Below are 18,448 nucleotides of genomic sequence, written 5' to 3'. Positions count from 1 at the left end.
ATGGTAGTGCCCACTCATCACTGGTTACGAGTACCGAGCACCCAAGCATGGTAGTGCCCGCTCATCACTAGTTACGAGTACAGAGCACCCGAGCATGGTAGTACCTGCTTATCACTAGTTACGAGTACTGAGCACCCGAGCATGGTAGTGCTCGCTCATCACTAGTTACGAGTACTGAGCACCCTAGCATGGTAGTGCTCGCTCATCACTAGTTACAAGTACTGAGCACCTGAGCATGGTAGTGCTCGCTCATCACTAGTTACGAGTACTGAGCCCCCGAGCACGGTAGTGCTCACTCATCACTAGTTACGAGTACTGAGCACCCGAGCATGGTAGTGCCCGCTCATCACTAGTTACGAGTACCGAGCACCCAAGCATGGTAGTGCCTGCTCATCACTAGTTACGAGTACCGAGCACCCGAGCATGGTAGTGCCCGCTCATCACTAGTTACGAGTACAGAACACCCGAGCATGGTAGTGCTCACTCATCACTAGTTACGAGTACTGAGCACCCGAGCATGGTAGTGCCCGCTCATCACTAGTTACGAGTACCGAGCACCCAAGCATGGTAGTGCCTGCTCATCACTAGTTACGAGTACCGAGCACCCGAGCATGGTAGTGCCCGCTCATCACTAGTTACGGGTACTGGGCACCTGAGCATGGTAGTGCCCGCTCATCACTAGTTACGGGTACTGAGCACCTGAGCATGGTAGTGCTCGCTCATCATGGTAGTGGTTGCTCATCACTAGTTATAAGTACCGAGCATGGTAGTGCTCACTCACCACCCTTACTTAACAATAATGTATTTCTTTTGACACCTTCTTCAAGTGTCAAGGTTTTTTGGTGGCTGGGATAGGATCTTAACTTGTGCACCACTATCGAGGAGTTCTATGCTCAACCTACCTCCTTAAGCAAAAATTTGGCAACAACTTATCTCTTCACAGGACATAACGATGGGTATTACAATTCAACATGCAGATTGTTTTCTCCTGACTACGACTACAACTGTTGAAGGAGAGATCTGTGCTTGCGAACAGTCGTGCTGAAATCAGAAGCTTTGGCTGAGTTTAATGTGTAAGTCCCATGAGAGCATACCCAAAAACATCATGGTCTTTTGAGATTTTTTTCAAGAACATATAAAAATAAAGATGAAAAATTGTATCCAATGGTCTTGTAAAAGCATAAGTGTATTTACTGATTATAAACTGGGCCAAATGCTGGAAAATGATAAAGAAAAGGACACAAAGTAAGGGGGGTCTTACACGCTACGATATATCGGGTGATATGTCGTCGGGGTCACGGATTCCGTGACGCTCATCCGGCATTGTTAGAGATGTCGTAGCGTGTGACAGCTACGAGCGACTGTTAACGAGCAAAAATACTCACCTTATCGTTGCTCGTTGACATGTCGTTCATTTTCATAAAATCGTTCCTCCTTCTGTGCGCCAGTTGTTCATCGTTCCCGAGGCAGCACACATCGCTCCGTGTGACACCTCGGTAACGATGAACACCGCTTACCTGCGTCCCGCCGGCAATACAGAAGGAAGGAGGTGGGCGGGATGTTACGTCCCGCTCATCTCCGCCCCTCCGCTTCTATTGGCTGGCTGCCGTGTGACGTCGCTGTGACACCGAACGTCCCTCTCCTTCAGGAAGAGTATGTTCGAAGCCCAACGCGAGGTCATTCGGGAGGTAAGTGCGTGTGACGGGGGGTTTACGACTTTGTGCGCCATGGGCAACAAATTGCCCGTGACGCACAAACAACGCCGCCGAAACTGGAGAACTTTAATGTCTGTTGTCCCCCAATTTTTGGGGGGCTTTGATGAGTTCCATGGACCTCCCATTGGATCTCAAAAACCCAATAAATGATGGACGGCAGACCGACATTTTGTATTATTTATTTGTTTTATTTTTTTTAAAACAAACATCAACATTCTCTATTTACAAGGACTTTGTCTTTTCTGCAAATTCTTGGTGTGAAAATCAGATTTTTTTTCTATAAACGAGGGGGGAAAAGCGGGAGGTGGCGCAGCCCGTGTCCTCGTTGCCCTGGAAACAGATTTATTTATTAAAGGGTAGAAATAAAATGAGCTAATATACCACATACCTGCACATCCACAAACTCCTATTTCAGCTTTAGTTGACAATTAAGTCCTGGACAGCTACAGCCAGGGGTTAATGTTACTCATTAGAAGAACTGGGTCATTACTGGCAAATCAAGCCACTTACAGCAGCCGGGCTTAAAATGCAAAAATCCTGCATCTCGACTAGTGAGATTTTTATGTTAATTAACCTTACTTTCTGTGATTTTATATATATGTATGTACTGGGCTGTGTATCAGTTAATTAAAAAAAAAAAAAACACAGCGAGTTTACTTCTTTCAACTCGTTATTTCCTCTTGTCTTTGAAATGGTTTCATTATTTCATAGCAAATGCTTGTGTCTATATGACAAGCAAAACGGGTATTAAAACGAAGAAGAGACACATCATGGAAATCAGTTTGATCACAGGGGAATGAGCAAATAAAGCTGCGGAAATGGGAAGAAATAAGCTTTGCTAATACCTCACCTAAGGAACGCAGTGTAAACCCGGCAGAGCCGGAGATTTTGTAGGTGTTCCGTGGATTTGTGTTTATGCAGCAATTGACCTTCAAGAAGCAAAAAGTTTGTTACAACTTTGTAGAACTTTTGTGCTTGTTGTTTTATTGTTTTTTCTTTCCTATCCATGAGTCAAGGTGACTTTGTCCCATTGAACTGATATGGGAGGACGGTTCTACATTTATTCACAGAGGCAATTAATCACCGTGTATAAAGGAAAAGCGATGTGCCCAACAAGTTGAACCTGACAACTTATTTCAATGAGCAATGATAATTAAGGCTGCTTTCACACTACGTTTTTTTAACATGCGTCATGAACGTTTTTTTGCTGTAAAAGCGGATCCTGCTTTTACAGCAAAAAAAACACATGCAAACGCATGTGTTATTTTGCAGGATCCTGTCACTTTAGGTTTATGGGCGGGCATTGGAGTCATGTGATCGGGAGTGAGGGGAACTGAACGTGTAAGACTGGGAGCCGACATCTGACAGCTGTGGAGGCTCGTAACCAAGGTAAACATCGGGTAACTTGCTTGGATACCCGATATTTACATTGGTTACGAGCGTCTGCAGCTGCTAGGAGCCGGCTCCATGGACACATAACCAAGGTAAACATCGGGTAACTTGCTTGGATACCCGATATTTACATTGGTTACGAGCATCTGCAGCTGCTAGGAGACGGTACCCTGCACACATAACCAAGGTAAACATCGGGTAACTTGCTTGGATACCCGATATTTACATTGGTTACGAGCGTCTGCAGCTGCTAGGAGCAGGGCTGCCTGTTCCCTGCACACGTAACCAAGATAAACATCGGGTAACTAAGACCGCGGTTACCCGATGTTTACCTTGGTTACGAGCGTCCTCCGCTCTCAGACGGGGGAGAGTGGAGAGAGAGAGAGAGAGGGAGGGGGAGAGAGAGACTGATCACGCGAGACTGGTTTCTGGGCATGCTCAGTAGAGCAAGCAGGATCCTGTCTATCAGCATGCCAGCGTTCACATGCGTTTGCATGCAGTATAGTCCGGATCCAGCAATTTGCAGTATTTGGATGCAGCTCAAAAACGCTACAAGTAGCATTTTTAAAAAAAGTTAAAAAACTGCAAGTCGCTGGATCCTCACTATAACGCACGCAAACGCAGGTGAACGCATGTTGACGCGAGTCCATTGCAAATGTATTGAAATGAAAACGCATTTGCACTGGATCCGTTTTTGCGTTAAAAAAACGTTCATGACGCATGTTAAAAAAACGTAGTGTGAAAGCAGCCTAAGCAGTTTGGCATCTACACTTCCACAGTGTAGTGCCGGCGTCCCTGCAGAGACTCCGACTTTCCGCCCCGACCGGGTTGCTTCCTCCCCACTAACCTGCGGCTGTCCATGTGTTTCCTCCTCCCAGGGCCTGTGCACACAACTGAGGTCTCCCGAGAGTGTGCTTAGAGCACACATGCTTGCACCGGCCCACCTCTTAAATGACCGGCCCACTATTTCCAGGAAATGCCTCTCAGCCTATGTCACTTCGTATTCAAGGCACCCTCCCATTAGTGGAGGTGCCTGCGCAACGTCCTTATTTAGTTTGGCTACCAGTCTGCTAGCTTGTTGTCAGGTCTTGAGCTCCTGTCCTGTTATCCCTGTGTCTGTCACCTGTACCTGCCTTCCCATACCTATCTGTCCCTGCCATGCCCACCATACCTGTCCGTACTGGCCGGCCTGTCTGCCTCAGTCATTCTGCCTGTACTTGCCTGCACCTGTGCCTATAACTAAGTCAGTCTCCTGGCCTGAGGGTCAGCTGCCACAGTCTCAGTCACTGCCCTGGGAATGGTACCTGGCGAGCGCCTTGTGGTAGTCACTTAGTTAAGCCCATCCCACTAAAGGGTAAGCCCAGGTCCCCCTAAAAGATAAGCCCAGGTTCCCCCTGTTGTCCAGTGGGTCCACTACTCCCGCTCTGCCTCTACACCGGCCGTGAGCATTACACACATCCAAATTCTCATGTTTCAGATCCCCGTTCTTGGCATTGGGGGGAGTTCCAGCGCTCAGACCTCCTGCAATCAGTATGATAACCCACCCCATCCTATCATTAGGGAATAACTTGCTGTCTCAGTGGTCATGCATGTCAATTTTTCTCATACCAGTGCTATTTGTATTTTTCACTTAAAAATCGCAGAGACCTGTCCAATCTTGATTCAAGTGTCAAATCAAAATCGTCAATCCAAATCTATGGGTTCATGAAAAAATCTGATTGCAGTCGGAAGGCATCCCCATGTCTTGTCCATTTTTCATAGACTGCTAGATAGGAAAAGACAGAGAATTTGTTTTTCTGCTTTTCATCTGAAAAAAAAATATCAAACTGGACCAGGGAAATGCATTGGATGTATATTGTCTATATGGATTTTTCAAAGGTCTGATACAGTACCACAGAAAAGGTTGATGCATACAATTAGATTAATGAGAATAGGAAAAAATAAGTGTAACTGGTTTAAGAACTGGCTCAGTGATAGGAAACAAAAGGTGGTTATCAATGGAACACAAACTGACTGGGTCACAGTGGGGTACTACAGGGATCAGTATTGGGCCCTCTTCTTTTTAACATTTATTAAAGACTCCGTAGGGGCATTGAAAGTAAAATTTCAACATTTGCTGATGATGCTAAACTCTGCAAATTAATCAATGCAGAGGAGGCTAATTTAATATTTCAAAAGCATTATGTAAGCGGGAGGCTTGGACTGAGAAATGGCAATTGAAGTTTAATGTGGATAAATGTAAGATCATGCACTTGGGCAGAGATAAAATTTAGAACTATGTACCTCATTGTAAAATACTGGGTAAAACTGTCACAGAAAAAAGGTGTAAAGGTGGACGGGAAACTCAACTTTACTGGCCAGTGTCAGGCAGCTGCTGCCAAGGCTAAGAAGATAATTGGATGCATTAAAAGAGGCATAGATGCTCATGACAAGAACATAGTTTTACCCCTATATACGTCACTAGAATACTGTGTACAATTATGGTCTCCGGTATATAAAAGGGGCATAGCTAAGCTAGAGCGGGAGAAGATAAAAGCAACCAAGATTATTAAAGGAATGGGAGGAAGGCAGTAGAAAGACAGGTTATTAAACTTGAGATTATTCAGTTTTGAAAAACGAAGGCTTCGGGGCGATCTTATTACAATGCACAAATATATGAGGGGACAGTATAGAGATCTCTGTAATGATCTTGTTACACCTAGACCTGCAACAGGGACAAGGGGGCATCCACTCCGGTTAGATAAAAAGAGGTTTAATCATAATCACAGATGCAGATTCTTTACTGTAAGAGCAGTAAGGCTATGGAACTCTTTGCCATATAATGTTGTAATGGCTGATTCATTACTAACATTTCAGAGAGGCCTGGAATCCTTTCTTGAAAAAGATACTATTACTGGTTATGTTCAGTAGATTCTGTGATGGACGTTGAACCAGGGAACTAGTCAGATTGCCGTAGGTGGAGTCGGGAAGGAATTTTTCCCCTAAAATGGAGCTTAATATCTGCCTCATGGAGTTTTTTTTTTGCCTTACTCTGGATTAACATGTTAGGCTAAGGGTTGAACTCTATGGACTTATGTCTACCTTCAGCCTTAGTCCGAGGCCACATGGGTATTGGTGTGAGTGCTCGCATGACACTCGGCACACGCTTGCAGCACATCAGGAGCCAATTGTCATACGACTGTGGTCCGATTGTGTGATCAGACCACGGTTGCAGAGGGGAGGGCCAGCGCTGAGGAGGAGAGGGAGGGATTTATCTCCCTATCTCCTCCGTTGCCGGCTGATGCGAGAATAGTACTGCTCTCGTGTTACACCAGTGTACGCGAGAACAGTGCGATGTTTTTCTCGCCCCATAGACTTGCATAGGTGCAAGTGGAACAGGGTCGCATTCCACTCGCAGCATGCTGCGACTGTTTTCTCGGTCCGATTAGGGATGATAAAATAATCGCTCATCGGGGCTGCCCCATAGAGTAATATTGGTCCGAGTGGAATGCGCTTTATCGCATTCCACTCGCACCGTTTTTCTCGTCGTGTGTCCTAGGCCTTAAACCCTGTGAAACTCGGTCCAAACGCTGATGGTAAAAACTGACAACTCCGATGAAACTCTGATAAAAAATAAATAAAAAAAAAATGCTGAAAAACTTGGACCGATTTTCTCGTATAATATCATCACTAACGTGGATAGTTTGGAATAACTGGAGCTACTCACGTGACCCATGGACCAAAGTCTTGACAATATTTTACTCAACTTTAGCAATAACCCTTTAATAGGTTTTCCAGAATATACACATTCGTATAAAAGCAGGGAATTCATTAAACCCTCCAGCACCATCGGTGATCGGAGAAGTGGGGATGTCCCTTGTAGCCTGTATCAGATTCTTCAGCTCAAATAGTAACTAAAAGAGGACAGTAGAGACAAAAAGGCTTGATACAACTTACACCAAACCTCTTTATCTTTGCTAGGTTGAAGCCACAACTTTTTTTTAATATAAATGGTGGAATATGGATTTAAAGGGAACCTGTCACCAGATTTGGGGCCTATAAGTTGCGGCCACCACCAGTGGGCTCTTATATACAGCATTCTAACATGCTGTATATGAGAGCTAAGGCCGCTATGTAGAATGTAAAAAATTACTTTATAATACTCGCCTAAACGGTCGGTGTAGTACAGACTGGTCAGATGGGTGTCTCCTTTCTCTGGTACCGACGCCTCCTCTTTCAGCCATCTTTGTCCTCCTTCTTCTGAGGCCTGGGTGCATGACGCGTCCTACGTCATCCACACAGGCCGGCATTGAGGTCCTGTGCAGGCGCACTACAATACTTTGTGCAGCACCTAAATGCTGGCCTGAGTGCATGACATAGTACACGTCATGCACCCAGGCTTCAGAAGAAGGAGGACAAAGATGGCCGAAAGAGGAGACGCCGGTACCGGAAAACGGAGACACCCATCTGACCAGTCTGCACCGCACCGACCATTTAGGTGAGTATTATAAAGTCATTTTTACGTTCTATACAGCGGCCTGGGCTCTAATATACAGCATGTTAGAATTCTGTATATAAGGGCTCATTGGTGGTGACCGCAGCTTATAGTCACCGAATCTGGTGACCAGTTCCCTTTTAGGTGCTTGAGGTCTATTTACACTGCAAGAGTATCATGAACGGTTGTTTCTAGGAATGCTCATTTAGTGATAATGTATTATAAACGGGCTGTCAATCACCTGATGTAAGAACAAAACAGTCCTTACTCAGGTGAGATGATCTTTTGTTTTGCACAAATTACCATCAGTTCTCGTCAGCACATTATTCTGTGTAATCAGGATGTCTCCTGTCGAGAACAATGGCAGTCAGTTATAGATCGTTCAATGCACATCTGATGTGGGGTCAGGCTATTAATTGACCTCCAATCTGTAGACATGTTGTCGGTTGTTTAACGCTACATATCGAAGGAGACCCTTACATCGACCATTGACCAAGATATTGCACTTGCACTAGTTTCCAATAATAAAGAGGTGAAAAAGCAGATCAATTGATGCCATCACTGTGCAACAATGATGACTAAAGTTAGTTGAACCTGTCGATACCGGTGGGATGTGTATGGGGACTTCCCGATTCTTCCTCGACAGAGGATATCAGAGGAGAGAAGAATCCGACATGCTTCATTTTCAACAGCCGATCCTTTTGTTCCATGGGAGATGAGATGCCGCTGAGCTGTCTGGCAATGGCTCACGGAGAGCACAAGAGCCAAGCTGAACGTTACTACTCATGGAGGAGTCAGGGAAGACGGCATTCTAAGATTTATGGCCGACTTTACTAATTGGGGACACATTCCCTCCTCTCTTTAATATTGGACTTGACCATTTTTCATCAAGAATTTGAAAATCGAAACAGTTTTCTCCCATAAACCATATTTTTGGAAAGTTAATTTGCATGGTCAACCTCTCCAAATGCGCACAATATACCTATTATCTGTCTGTAAAATCTCATTCACTTTTCCAAGTCTGAAGTCAATTCTCCACTGGTTTTGCTTTGGAGTTAATGGGCACTGACTTTTGATACCGACTGTCTGTCTACGCGCCTTTACCATTGCACTGGGGAAATAAATAGGAGCAGAGGTTTCCGAGGTTCTGTGAGTTATGGCAATTATTAAAATTGTTTGCAGGATTCTCAACCACTGTTACAATATTTTCTCTCTGATTTTTTTTTTTTTTTTTGTGTGTCATTCCCCCCAACAAGATCTGCAACCGAACCCCCAGCTGCAGTCATTTATCTCTAACTGGTATTTTAGCCTCAATTTTCCTTTTAACCTGCTCGGAAATTTACTAGATGGTAATATCACATCCACCGCCCGGCTGATAATTCAACAAAACTTCTCTTTCAAACTTCTCTTTCTCCTGAATGTTTCTCGATTTGCTAACCGTAGGCAACAACATCGAAGACTCAGAGTCGTGGTGTTCCTACCAAGATCTAAACCTTATATTACCTGGAGAGAAAACTCCTCTAAATGGAAAAACAAGTGTTACGTTATCTAAGCCTCACTGCAATGACCGCGTGAACTCTTCAACTTCAACATACACCATGGAAAAACCTTGATTGTGCAGTGATCAGAAGCCAATGGCTCCCAGCTAAAGAATACTCATAGTTGAGGAGCGAAGAGCCGGGGCTACAGGGCAAAGCATTAAATGCTTTTGAAATACCTCCGGCCCCCGCAACCCAAAAATGGTATCCTTAGAACTGAACCTCGGCCGTCTCCCTTGTGTGCTTCTTATCTTCCCGAGTAAACATATTTTCTCTTTCCTTTCATTTAGGGAACATGATAAAGATCCAGAGACCTTCTTCGAAATTATGATGAAACTAAAAGACCAGGGGCTGCCATTCTGCCTGTCGGTGCTCGGGGAGACATTTACTGATGTACCAGGTATATATGCGCGTTCTGCTGTTATTAAAGGGTGTAATTACATGGATTTTCTCACCATTGCTACAAAAGTTATTTTACTTACAAATTGCTGAAGATTTTCTATGTTCAGTGTGAAAATTTCATTCTAATCTTTCAACTTGGGTGTAGATAAGAATGCTAAGGCTTATAGACATGGGAGAAAGAGTAAATATAGGGTTATTACCATCTTCGCAGATTTAAAGTTCTCTACAGGATCTCTGGGCCATCAACTAATTAAAAAAATTGGACTCAGAAAACAGAAATGTCTATTTAAGCCCCCTATACACATTATAGATAGCTGTCAGCTGAACGATAGTTTGGATGACATCCATGTCTCCCGACATACACAGGAACACTCAACCAAGCACTCTTGTGTCCACTCATTTGGCAGCATCTCATTTGCCAGTGACAAGAAGGATAGACAGTCAGGGGAGACAAGAAGAAAAGATCATTGGGAGAGACAGGATGGATACACCATCTGGAGAGAAAACAAGGCTAGTCCATCTGGGAGACCAGAAGGCTGGACAATTGGGGGAGACAAGAAGGATAGATCATCAGGGATACAAGAAGGAAAGACCTTTAGGGGAGACAAGAAGGATGGACCATTGGGGGAGAAAAGAAGTATATACCATCGGAGGGGACAAGAAGGATAGATTGTCGGGAAACAAGAAGGATAGATTGTCAGGGGAAACGAGAAGGATAGATTGTCAGGGGAAACAAGAAGGAAAGACTGTTGGGGGAGACAGGAAAGATAGACCATCGGGGAAGAAAACAACGGTAGTCTATCGGAGGAGTCAAGAACGATAGACCAATGGGGGAGGCAAGAAGGAAAGAAGGATAGATCATTAGGGGATACAAGAAAGAAAAACCTTTGGGGGAAGACAAGAAGGATAGGTCATCCAGGGAGACAAGAAGGATAGATAGTCAGCAGATCAAGAAGGAAAGACCTTGAGGGGGAGAAAAGATGAATAGACCATTTTGGAGAAAAGGATAGCTTATCAGGAAAGAGACTGATGGCCCTCCATATAAGAGTAGACTGTTGGCTAATTTGAACAATATTGGTGGATTTGGATGCTTTTAGTCTATCGTGTATGTGGGCCTTTGAAGTGGCACGGTGAAGGGACATGCACCTGCTTCGCTGACTGTCTGTGGGACTGCCGGAGATAGCAGAGTGCATATCGGTGGAGGTCCTAGTGGTTGGACTTCCCTGAGTAATCAGCTAGTTATCCTCTATACTATGGATGGGAATAACCTTTTAAGTTGAAAACCAGGATCATGTTCAGTTTTTCAGCAGATTCATTATTTTTAACGTTGAGGCCATTGATGTGTCTACTACAAGGGGTTGTAGACTGGAAGATCAGGTATAGCATAGAGTGCCCCTATTTAGGTTTCCTGTGGGAAAAATGATGCTGCTCTGGTCTTCTCTCTAAAGGCATCCGACATTCTCAAGTAAGGGAAGAAGGGTGATCGGCCATGCTACAAGATTGTAAAAATTTGGAAGGCTACTAGTATTGGGTGGTGGGGAGATCCAGCTCCTTTAGCGAAGCCGGAGCTTTATTTTTGATACTTAGATGACAATGAGGTAGAAGAGTGGCTCGGAGAATGCAGTGGTAAGTGTGAACCACGCCGTCTTTGCCTTTCCTATACGGAGGAGGTAGAGATCAGACTCCAGACCACCGCAGGAAGAGAGAGCAGAACACCGATTTCAGCAGTGGAGGCAAACTGAGCGCACCAGACAGGATGACAGTATATCACAAAATAGCTCAAAGACTTTCATATACTAAAGATTTCTTTTTGTTATTTAATTTTGTGAAAATAGTCTTAGAATAAAAAGTATATAAAACTATTTTTTGTAGATTTGGGGTTTATTTGCTTGTTATAACGAACACTTTTTTTTTTAAAGAGGGCTCATCATCTTTAGTGTTGTGTATTTTTAGTAAAAAAAAATTGCATTCCTTTTGAAATAATAATCCTGTACCATCTTTTCTTAGGGCTTTGCTTTGTGCTGTTCCTCTGTTATTCCTCCTAGAAAAGTGGATGTGAGCAGTTGGGAGAGTGTCTTTTACACAGTCTGACTGGCATGGTCATCTCTGTTTTTTTGAGACTAGTGACGAATTCAGGGTTGGGATCCCTTATTTCCATTTGGGACACTACATTTAAACCTAGTTTCATTTCTTTCATTGCCTTATGAATTAATGTCAGTTTTGTTGTCCAGCAGTTCCTAGCTGAGAGTTTTAGCTACAGCTGCTATTTTGCCACACCCCTTCAGGTTTAAGTAGCGGTGTTTCCCAGCAATCCTTCCTGAAGATACAAACTCATTGTTCTCTGGCCGCCTTGGTTGAAGGTCCTGCTGAGGAGTTGTCCTGAACTCGGGCTATATCCTTTTTCACTGCTATTTCTCTGGTTTGTTTTTTCCTTCCCTTGTGTCTTATTAGTGCATTAGTGGGTCTAGTGAACCTCACTTGCCTCTCACTTGCCAGGGCATTTACAGGGATTTTCATCTTCCTGCTCGGCGACAGTTGCAGAGACTGTATGGGGACTGGCGAGGAGAGTACTGACAGCTGCAGGGGAGGATAGGATTTGTATCATTTACCCTCTCACTAGCTCCATGGCCCTTTGTTGTTATTGTGTCCCCGGTTAGGGTTAATTAGTTAGATGCCCGTAGGCTTGCACCCACGTGCCACGCCTAAGCGTGACACTGTGCAATCAGTGCTCACAGTCTACAGTTTGTAGAGACACGCCCCTTTGACAAGGTGAATGGTAACTCCCAGTTGTCAGTTTATGCACAAATTTCTAGGAAGAGTAGCTGATGAACAGGACAAAGTAGAGATGTTAGAAAAGATGGTATAGGGCTATAATTTTATGGAAAAGTCATAAGGCAAGACCTCCTTCCAATAGGCCAGCAATGTAGTGTTTGGCCTCCTCACTAAAATTCAGTCGATGCAACCAATATGGTCACTGTGTCAGGTACTACTGTTAAGGGGCATTGTGCTCATCATCGGGGTCTCTGGGGTTAGACCCATGCCGTCACCATTGTAAAATCCCAGGAAAAAACATTAAGTGTTATACATGGAGGGGGTCACATACTTCCTGTGTCTGAGATTTGTACATTGCTAATGTATACAGCAATCTCATTTCAGACACATAACGGCAATACCTTCACTGCTTCCATATAACGCGCGATATGAACGGACATTAAAAATGCATGAGTTTATATACCGGACATGTACTCTCCAAATATTTATAGGAAATGACTTCCTTTGTTTGTTTATCGCTTTGGGCAAAGATGTTTATTGCATTTGTCGAGTGGTTTTAATATTATCGCTCCGTAGCGCAATTCACGGGAAATTTTCATCTCATGTAGGTCTGGAATGGCGCATCTCATATCACTGCGGACTGTCAGCTCCTCGTCAGCAAGGAGGAAATCACTTGTGTGATTAAGGATAATTAACCAGAATAATTAGTATATACAAACCCCTGTTCAATGCAGACCTTTCTCCAGATCACGTGGATCACTATGCAGGTGACGTGGACACGTGTTGGCATTCGCTTTCCGTCTAGATGTTCACCGGTGGAACGTGTGCGCTGCTCCGCCATTACTGAGGCTTGTTTGACTTCGAATCATCTGATCTCTTCTTTTTTATAACCCATCTGTAATCACTGGTATGTTGATCATGTCCCCATCTTCTAATATGATAGCGTTACATTTGGAAATGGTCCCACTTTATGGCCCGGTGATAGTCTGTCCAGTGAGGCCTACACTCATCTTAAAAATGAATGGACCATGGTGCTGTTTTAGCTCTCTATTTTTATTTTTTTGCCCATGTTGACCTAAATGGGGCCATGGTGTTGTTTTCAATGAATACTTCTGTGGAGGAAAAAAAGTCAAGAGAAGTGGGGGCCACCACTAACCGTAAAGTTTCACTGTGTCCTAGCGATATGATAGCATTTGAGAAGGCCAGGATATCACTTTAAAAATAATGAAGAAATGCCAATGATCCATAAGTAGATTCCCTAATAGTCAATGTCCATGCTTACAGCATGACTATGGCTTAATGACTAGGCCACAAGAGAGAGAACTTGTTTACATAATGTACTTTTACCCATGGTGCATTGCGTGTAAGACTTCGTGGTCAGTCCGTCTTTTCGAGGAGCAATGGTTCGTTGCCCATGTGGCCTCAATGGAGCCACTCTCAGCCCGCCAGACTGTGAGGTGCGAACACCCCAGAGCAGGCCATCTGTAGATGACATTCTGGCTTGCCATTTATCCTTTGTTATGTTTTCGGGCTCGTTAAATGGTCAGGCATTATAGGTTAGGTACCTCTCTTGGATGGTACTTAGGTGATAGTTAATTTGCCTACTTTTTCCCCATGCAGCGCTACCAATAAGGCTTCATACTCCGTTAATCTCTTTAAGGGGAATCTGCCTCCCACCACATGATAGTTTCATTCATGCCGCGAGAGTACTAGTTTGCATTTTTAATACATGCATATACATGCAAGTATATTTACCTTGGTGGAGCTCCACTGCAGCTACCACGAAGTGACCAGGTCTGAAGTTGCTATAAAAGTTTGATCCCAATCTGCAGTATAGAAGAACACCTGTAAGATATAACTCATACTTGCTAACCCTACTGGGAATGTCCAAGAGGTTTCCATTAAAAAAGGCAGACCTCCGAGACTATATGAAGAACTGGTGTATTTCTTGGCTGTCGCTGGAATCTGTAAACCTGGAAGGTTCTTGTGCATGATATCAGACTTCTGGCATCCAGATACAAATTGTGGAGTTGTGACTCTGACATTGAAGTGTGGTCTAAAATGGGGACATGGCTATTTGAGGAAATCTTTCAATCCGTGTTCCCCAAAGGTAGAAACTACTCTTTAACTATCTCTAGTGGTCATCATCACCGATGGTCCCATTTTATTACGGGATTATTGACCCTTAAGCCTGCTTTACACGTCACAATTTATTGTGCGATCGCATTTGCGATCGCACCCGCCCCCATTGTTTGTGCGGCACGGGCAATTTCTTGCCCTTGTCGCACAATGTTGTAACCCCCATCACACGTGCTTACCTTCCAAACGACCTCGCTGTGGGCGGCGAAAATCCAGTTCCTGAAGAGGGAGGAACGTTCGGCGTCACAGCGACGTCACACAGCGGCCGGCCAATCGAAGTGGAGGGGCGGAGATGAGCGGGACGTAACATCCCGCCCACCTCCTTCCTTCAGCATTGTCGGCGGGAGCCGCAGGACACAGGTAAGCTGTGTTCATCGTTCCCGGGGTGTCACACGGAGCGATGTGTGTTGCCTCGGGTACATTGAACAACAGGACGTTCGATTTTTAGAAAATGAGCGACGTGTCAGCGATGAACGAGAAGGTGAGTATTTCTGCTCGTTCATAGCTGTCACATGCTATGATATCACTAATGACGCCGGATGTGCGTCACTTACGACGTGACCCCGCCGACATCTCGTTAGATATATCGTAGCGTGTAAAGCCCGCTTTAGGCACATGGAGTTTTTCTAGGAGATTTTGGAGAAGAAACTAATGGAAATTCTCCAGATCTTAAAAAAAAAATCATCAGAAATGTTGACTTTCTGCTCCAAAGACATCGAGTCTAATCCTCTGTGGCATCCGGCCCAGGGCAGTCTCCACATTTGCGGCTAGCATTCTTGTTTCGGCATCATGGATACCTCTTGCGGTTACTAGACTCTTCATATACATCATTGGGGCTTAGTAAGTACAAGAGGAAACAAAGATGACAGGTGAAGATGACAGGTTGGGAATGTCAGCTGTAGAACTGAAGACTGCCCTGGTCCGGCTGCCACGGCGGAGCGAATTGGACGTCGTTCCAGGGTAGTGCAAATATTCTTGGTCAATTCTATTTACTGTCATTTTTTCATTTTGCACTGAGACCCCTCAGATTCAGGACACCCACTGCAGTGCCAATTCCGTATCAAGTAATAAGAGTGGCCGGTGGCACTCCCGATAGGGGCGCCTAAAGCCAATGTGAACGCAACCTTATATTGATTTGCTTTCAGATCAGATTACGAGTATTACAAACATTAAATATGGAACTAAGTAATCTTGCCCATCACTAATTGCCTCTCCCCACGTCAGGCACACACACATATGCTAATTCCGCTTATTAATACAAGGCGCAGCCTTCTTTCCAGGCAGGGTTAAAGCCTTCTGTCGGTTTCTGGTGAAGAAGTCGAGATGAGAACAGTTGCCAACGCTTCAGAAAATCTTTTTGAAACATAATTGGAAACAGAGAGGTGGATTAAACAGAGAAAATCTTTTTTTTATGCTCTAATCATATGGATTCTTTCCAGATAACATTTGGGACCTTTTGGAGATTGCGATGAGAGGGTGGAGCAGGTGAAATGCCAGAAAATGACATCAGTTTTGGCGACATTCGAGCATAAGTCAGCGTGATCTATCTCTCTTTTGGGTGCTGTTAGACTCACAGCTCGTGTTTGCCCTGGATTTCTGTTTTCCTACCTGTATAAGATCATGGTATACATTTCAGGACAACTTTTATTGTCCTTTTTTGGGGTCCTAAAGGGTTATTTTCTTTGCAAAAATAGTAATTATACAATAAATCACAAACATTTGAATATCTAGTTGCTTTTAATCAGTTTCTGGGAAGCCTAAGCACCAACCGTTATGGCTGTTCTTGAGCTGTCCCGCTGATTTTCAAACTCTGGAGTTGCGATTAGTTAAACAGAAAAGTTGATGGACCCCAAGGGAGATAGCATATTGTTTGGCGTCCGGCTTTCTCTTAAAGGGAACCTTTTGAGCTGCAGCCACCACTAGTGAGCCCTTTTATACAGCATTCTAGAATACTGTATATAAGGGCCCAGGCTTCTCTGGAGAATGTAAAAAATACCTTTACTATACTCACCTAGGGGCGGTCCGGTCCGATGGGTGTCGCGGTCTCTGTCCGGTGCCTCCTTCATCTTTTGTGATTGCCGTCCTTCTGCCTAGCCGTGTCCTGTATCATTCTCAGAAAGGCATCCATTGTGCTCCTGCGCATGCGCACTTTGATCTACCCTGCTGAGGGTAGATCAAAAATGTGAGGTTTTCAAAAATGTCTGTATTTTTTTTTTTTTTAACACTGATATTTGTGTAGTTAGCACTTAGTGCAGTATGTACGCTCTCTCTGCAGTGCCTGTTGTGCTCACATAAGTAATACTTGAGATTTTGGGGACTTTACAAAACAACAAAAGGAGATCTATGTGCCTCTGTAGGAAGCGCCGGCTTCCATCTCCCTGCCTTCGGACCAAAGAAACAATAAACAGGAAGTGAGCTCAGCCGCTGCGCTCACTCACTTCCTGTTGATTAATTAGTTTGGTCCGAAGGCAGGGAGATGGAAGTTGGTGCTTATTGGATGCGTGGCTCGCATGACACCACATACCCACGTGATCTCCAGCACTGCGAGCTGCGGCACTGCTGCAATGGTGCCGGTACTGGAGGTGAGTATAGTCTTTATCAATTTACCTGGGGGAAACATGTGGAATCAAAAGGGGTTGCCCTAGTAGTGGACAACCCCTTTAACTGACAACCTTACTGTGCACTTTTACTATGCTGTGAGGTTGTCACCTCCCTGTGATTCAATTACTCTGCCATGCTGATGTCAGTGGGTTTTGCTTGGCCTGCTGATGCTTCTTCTGATATAGGCATCCGGGAAGGGGATGCCAAATCCCGAGGATAGAAGCCATAGGCCAAGTAGTTTGAGAGTCCAAGTTAGAAAAGTCCCCCAAGAGTGTTTTCCATGGGTGCTTGAACTTGCTGGGTGTTGGACCCCACTTGAGGTTTAAGCACAGCGCTTCAACTTTTCTTACTCTTAAGCACACATCCTTAAAGGAAACCTGTCAAGAAATTTTTGCTACCTCATCTGACAGCAACATAATGCAGGCACGGAGATTCTGAATCCAACGGTGTATCACATAGATTACAGGCTGAAGTCGTTCTCACATAGTCAAAGAATTGAGTTGTAAGCGTATACCTGAGCTGGATGAACTGTCCCAACCACACCAGGCTCTCAGTAGAGATTGTGTATTGACAGTGAGGTGTCAATCACAGCAGGGGGTGTATAGGACTCCAGGGCACTGTTCATTTCTAGTCCTGCAATGTTAATCACAGGGTAATGAAGCCTTTAGTTTAAGTAAACACACAGATACACACACAGATAAGAGAGGCACAGTTGCTTTTTGTTTTTTAACCCTAACAGCATGCTGTCCTCAGCTTATATACCAAAAAAATGTTGACAGATTCCCTTTAATCTGGGCCTTTTGGCTAGTTTGGGAAATTTTTAACTTTCCCAGCTGAAGGTCTGGTCAGTAAATTCTTCACTATTTAGATTTCTTTCACTGTGTGTCACCCTGTTCATGTTTGTCGTTGTCTCAATAGCTTTTCTGGGTGCGGTTTCCTTAGTGTTCCCTCCTGATAAGTTTAGGAGTAGGAGTTTGTGGCCATCAGATTCCACTTCCCCCTGGAAATCACCAGCTCTTCTCTTCTAGGAGAGCTGATTTTTATGAAGTTGAGAAAAAGGAGCAAACTTGCAATATGTGCAATATTACACTCAGCTAATAGGGTTGGGAAAGTCACAACCCCTATGAAGGCTTGTAAAGTAATGGCGGTTACCGCAGCCCCACGTGGTTTAATATTCGGTGCTGGAGAAGAAAAGCGGGGTTAATACCGCGCTGCTGCTGAATATAGAGATTGTTGATTATTAATAATTTTATTTCATAGGTTAACGCGTTCAGGGCTCTAGTCCCTTTCTTCAAGACTAAAAAGAGGAATCAACAATACAACGTTGTATTGTTGATTCCTCCTTTTGGTCCTGAAGAAGGGGACTTGAGCCCTGAAACACGTTAACCTATGAAAATTCTATTGTGTATTCCTCC

General features: G+C 44.3%; 1 protein-coding gene across 2 annotated transcripts in view; it reads left to right on the top strand.

Annotated features, from left to right (window-relative positions):
* Positions 1-18,448, top strand: part of QTMAN (queuosine-tRNA mannosyltransferase) — a 295,652-nt gene that overhangs the window by 223,370 nt on the left and 53,834 nt on the right. For both annotated transcript variants that reach the window (XM_075317177.1, XM_075317176.1), the window contains exon 6: positions 9,410-9,519. In XM_075317177.1, coding sequence (XP_075173292.1) covers positions 9,410-9,519 — 110 coding nt within the window. The remainder of the gene's footprint in view (positions 1-9,409; positions 9,520-18,448) is intronic.

The sequence above is a fragment of the Anomaloglossus baeobatrachus genome, chromosome 7 (assembly GCF_048569485.1).
Source record: "Anomaloglossus baeobatrachus isolate aAnoBae1 chromosome 7, aAnoBae1.hap1, whole genome shotgun sequence".
NCBI lineage: Eukaryota > Metazoa > Chordata > Amphibia > Anura > Aromobatidae > Anomaloglossus > Anomaloglossus baeobatrachus.
This window is presented reverse-complemented; position numbering and strand designations above follow the sequence as displayed.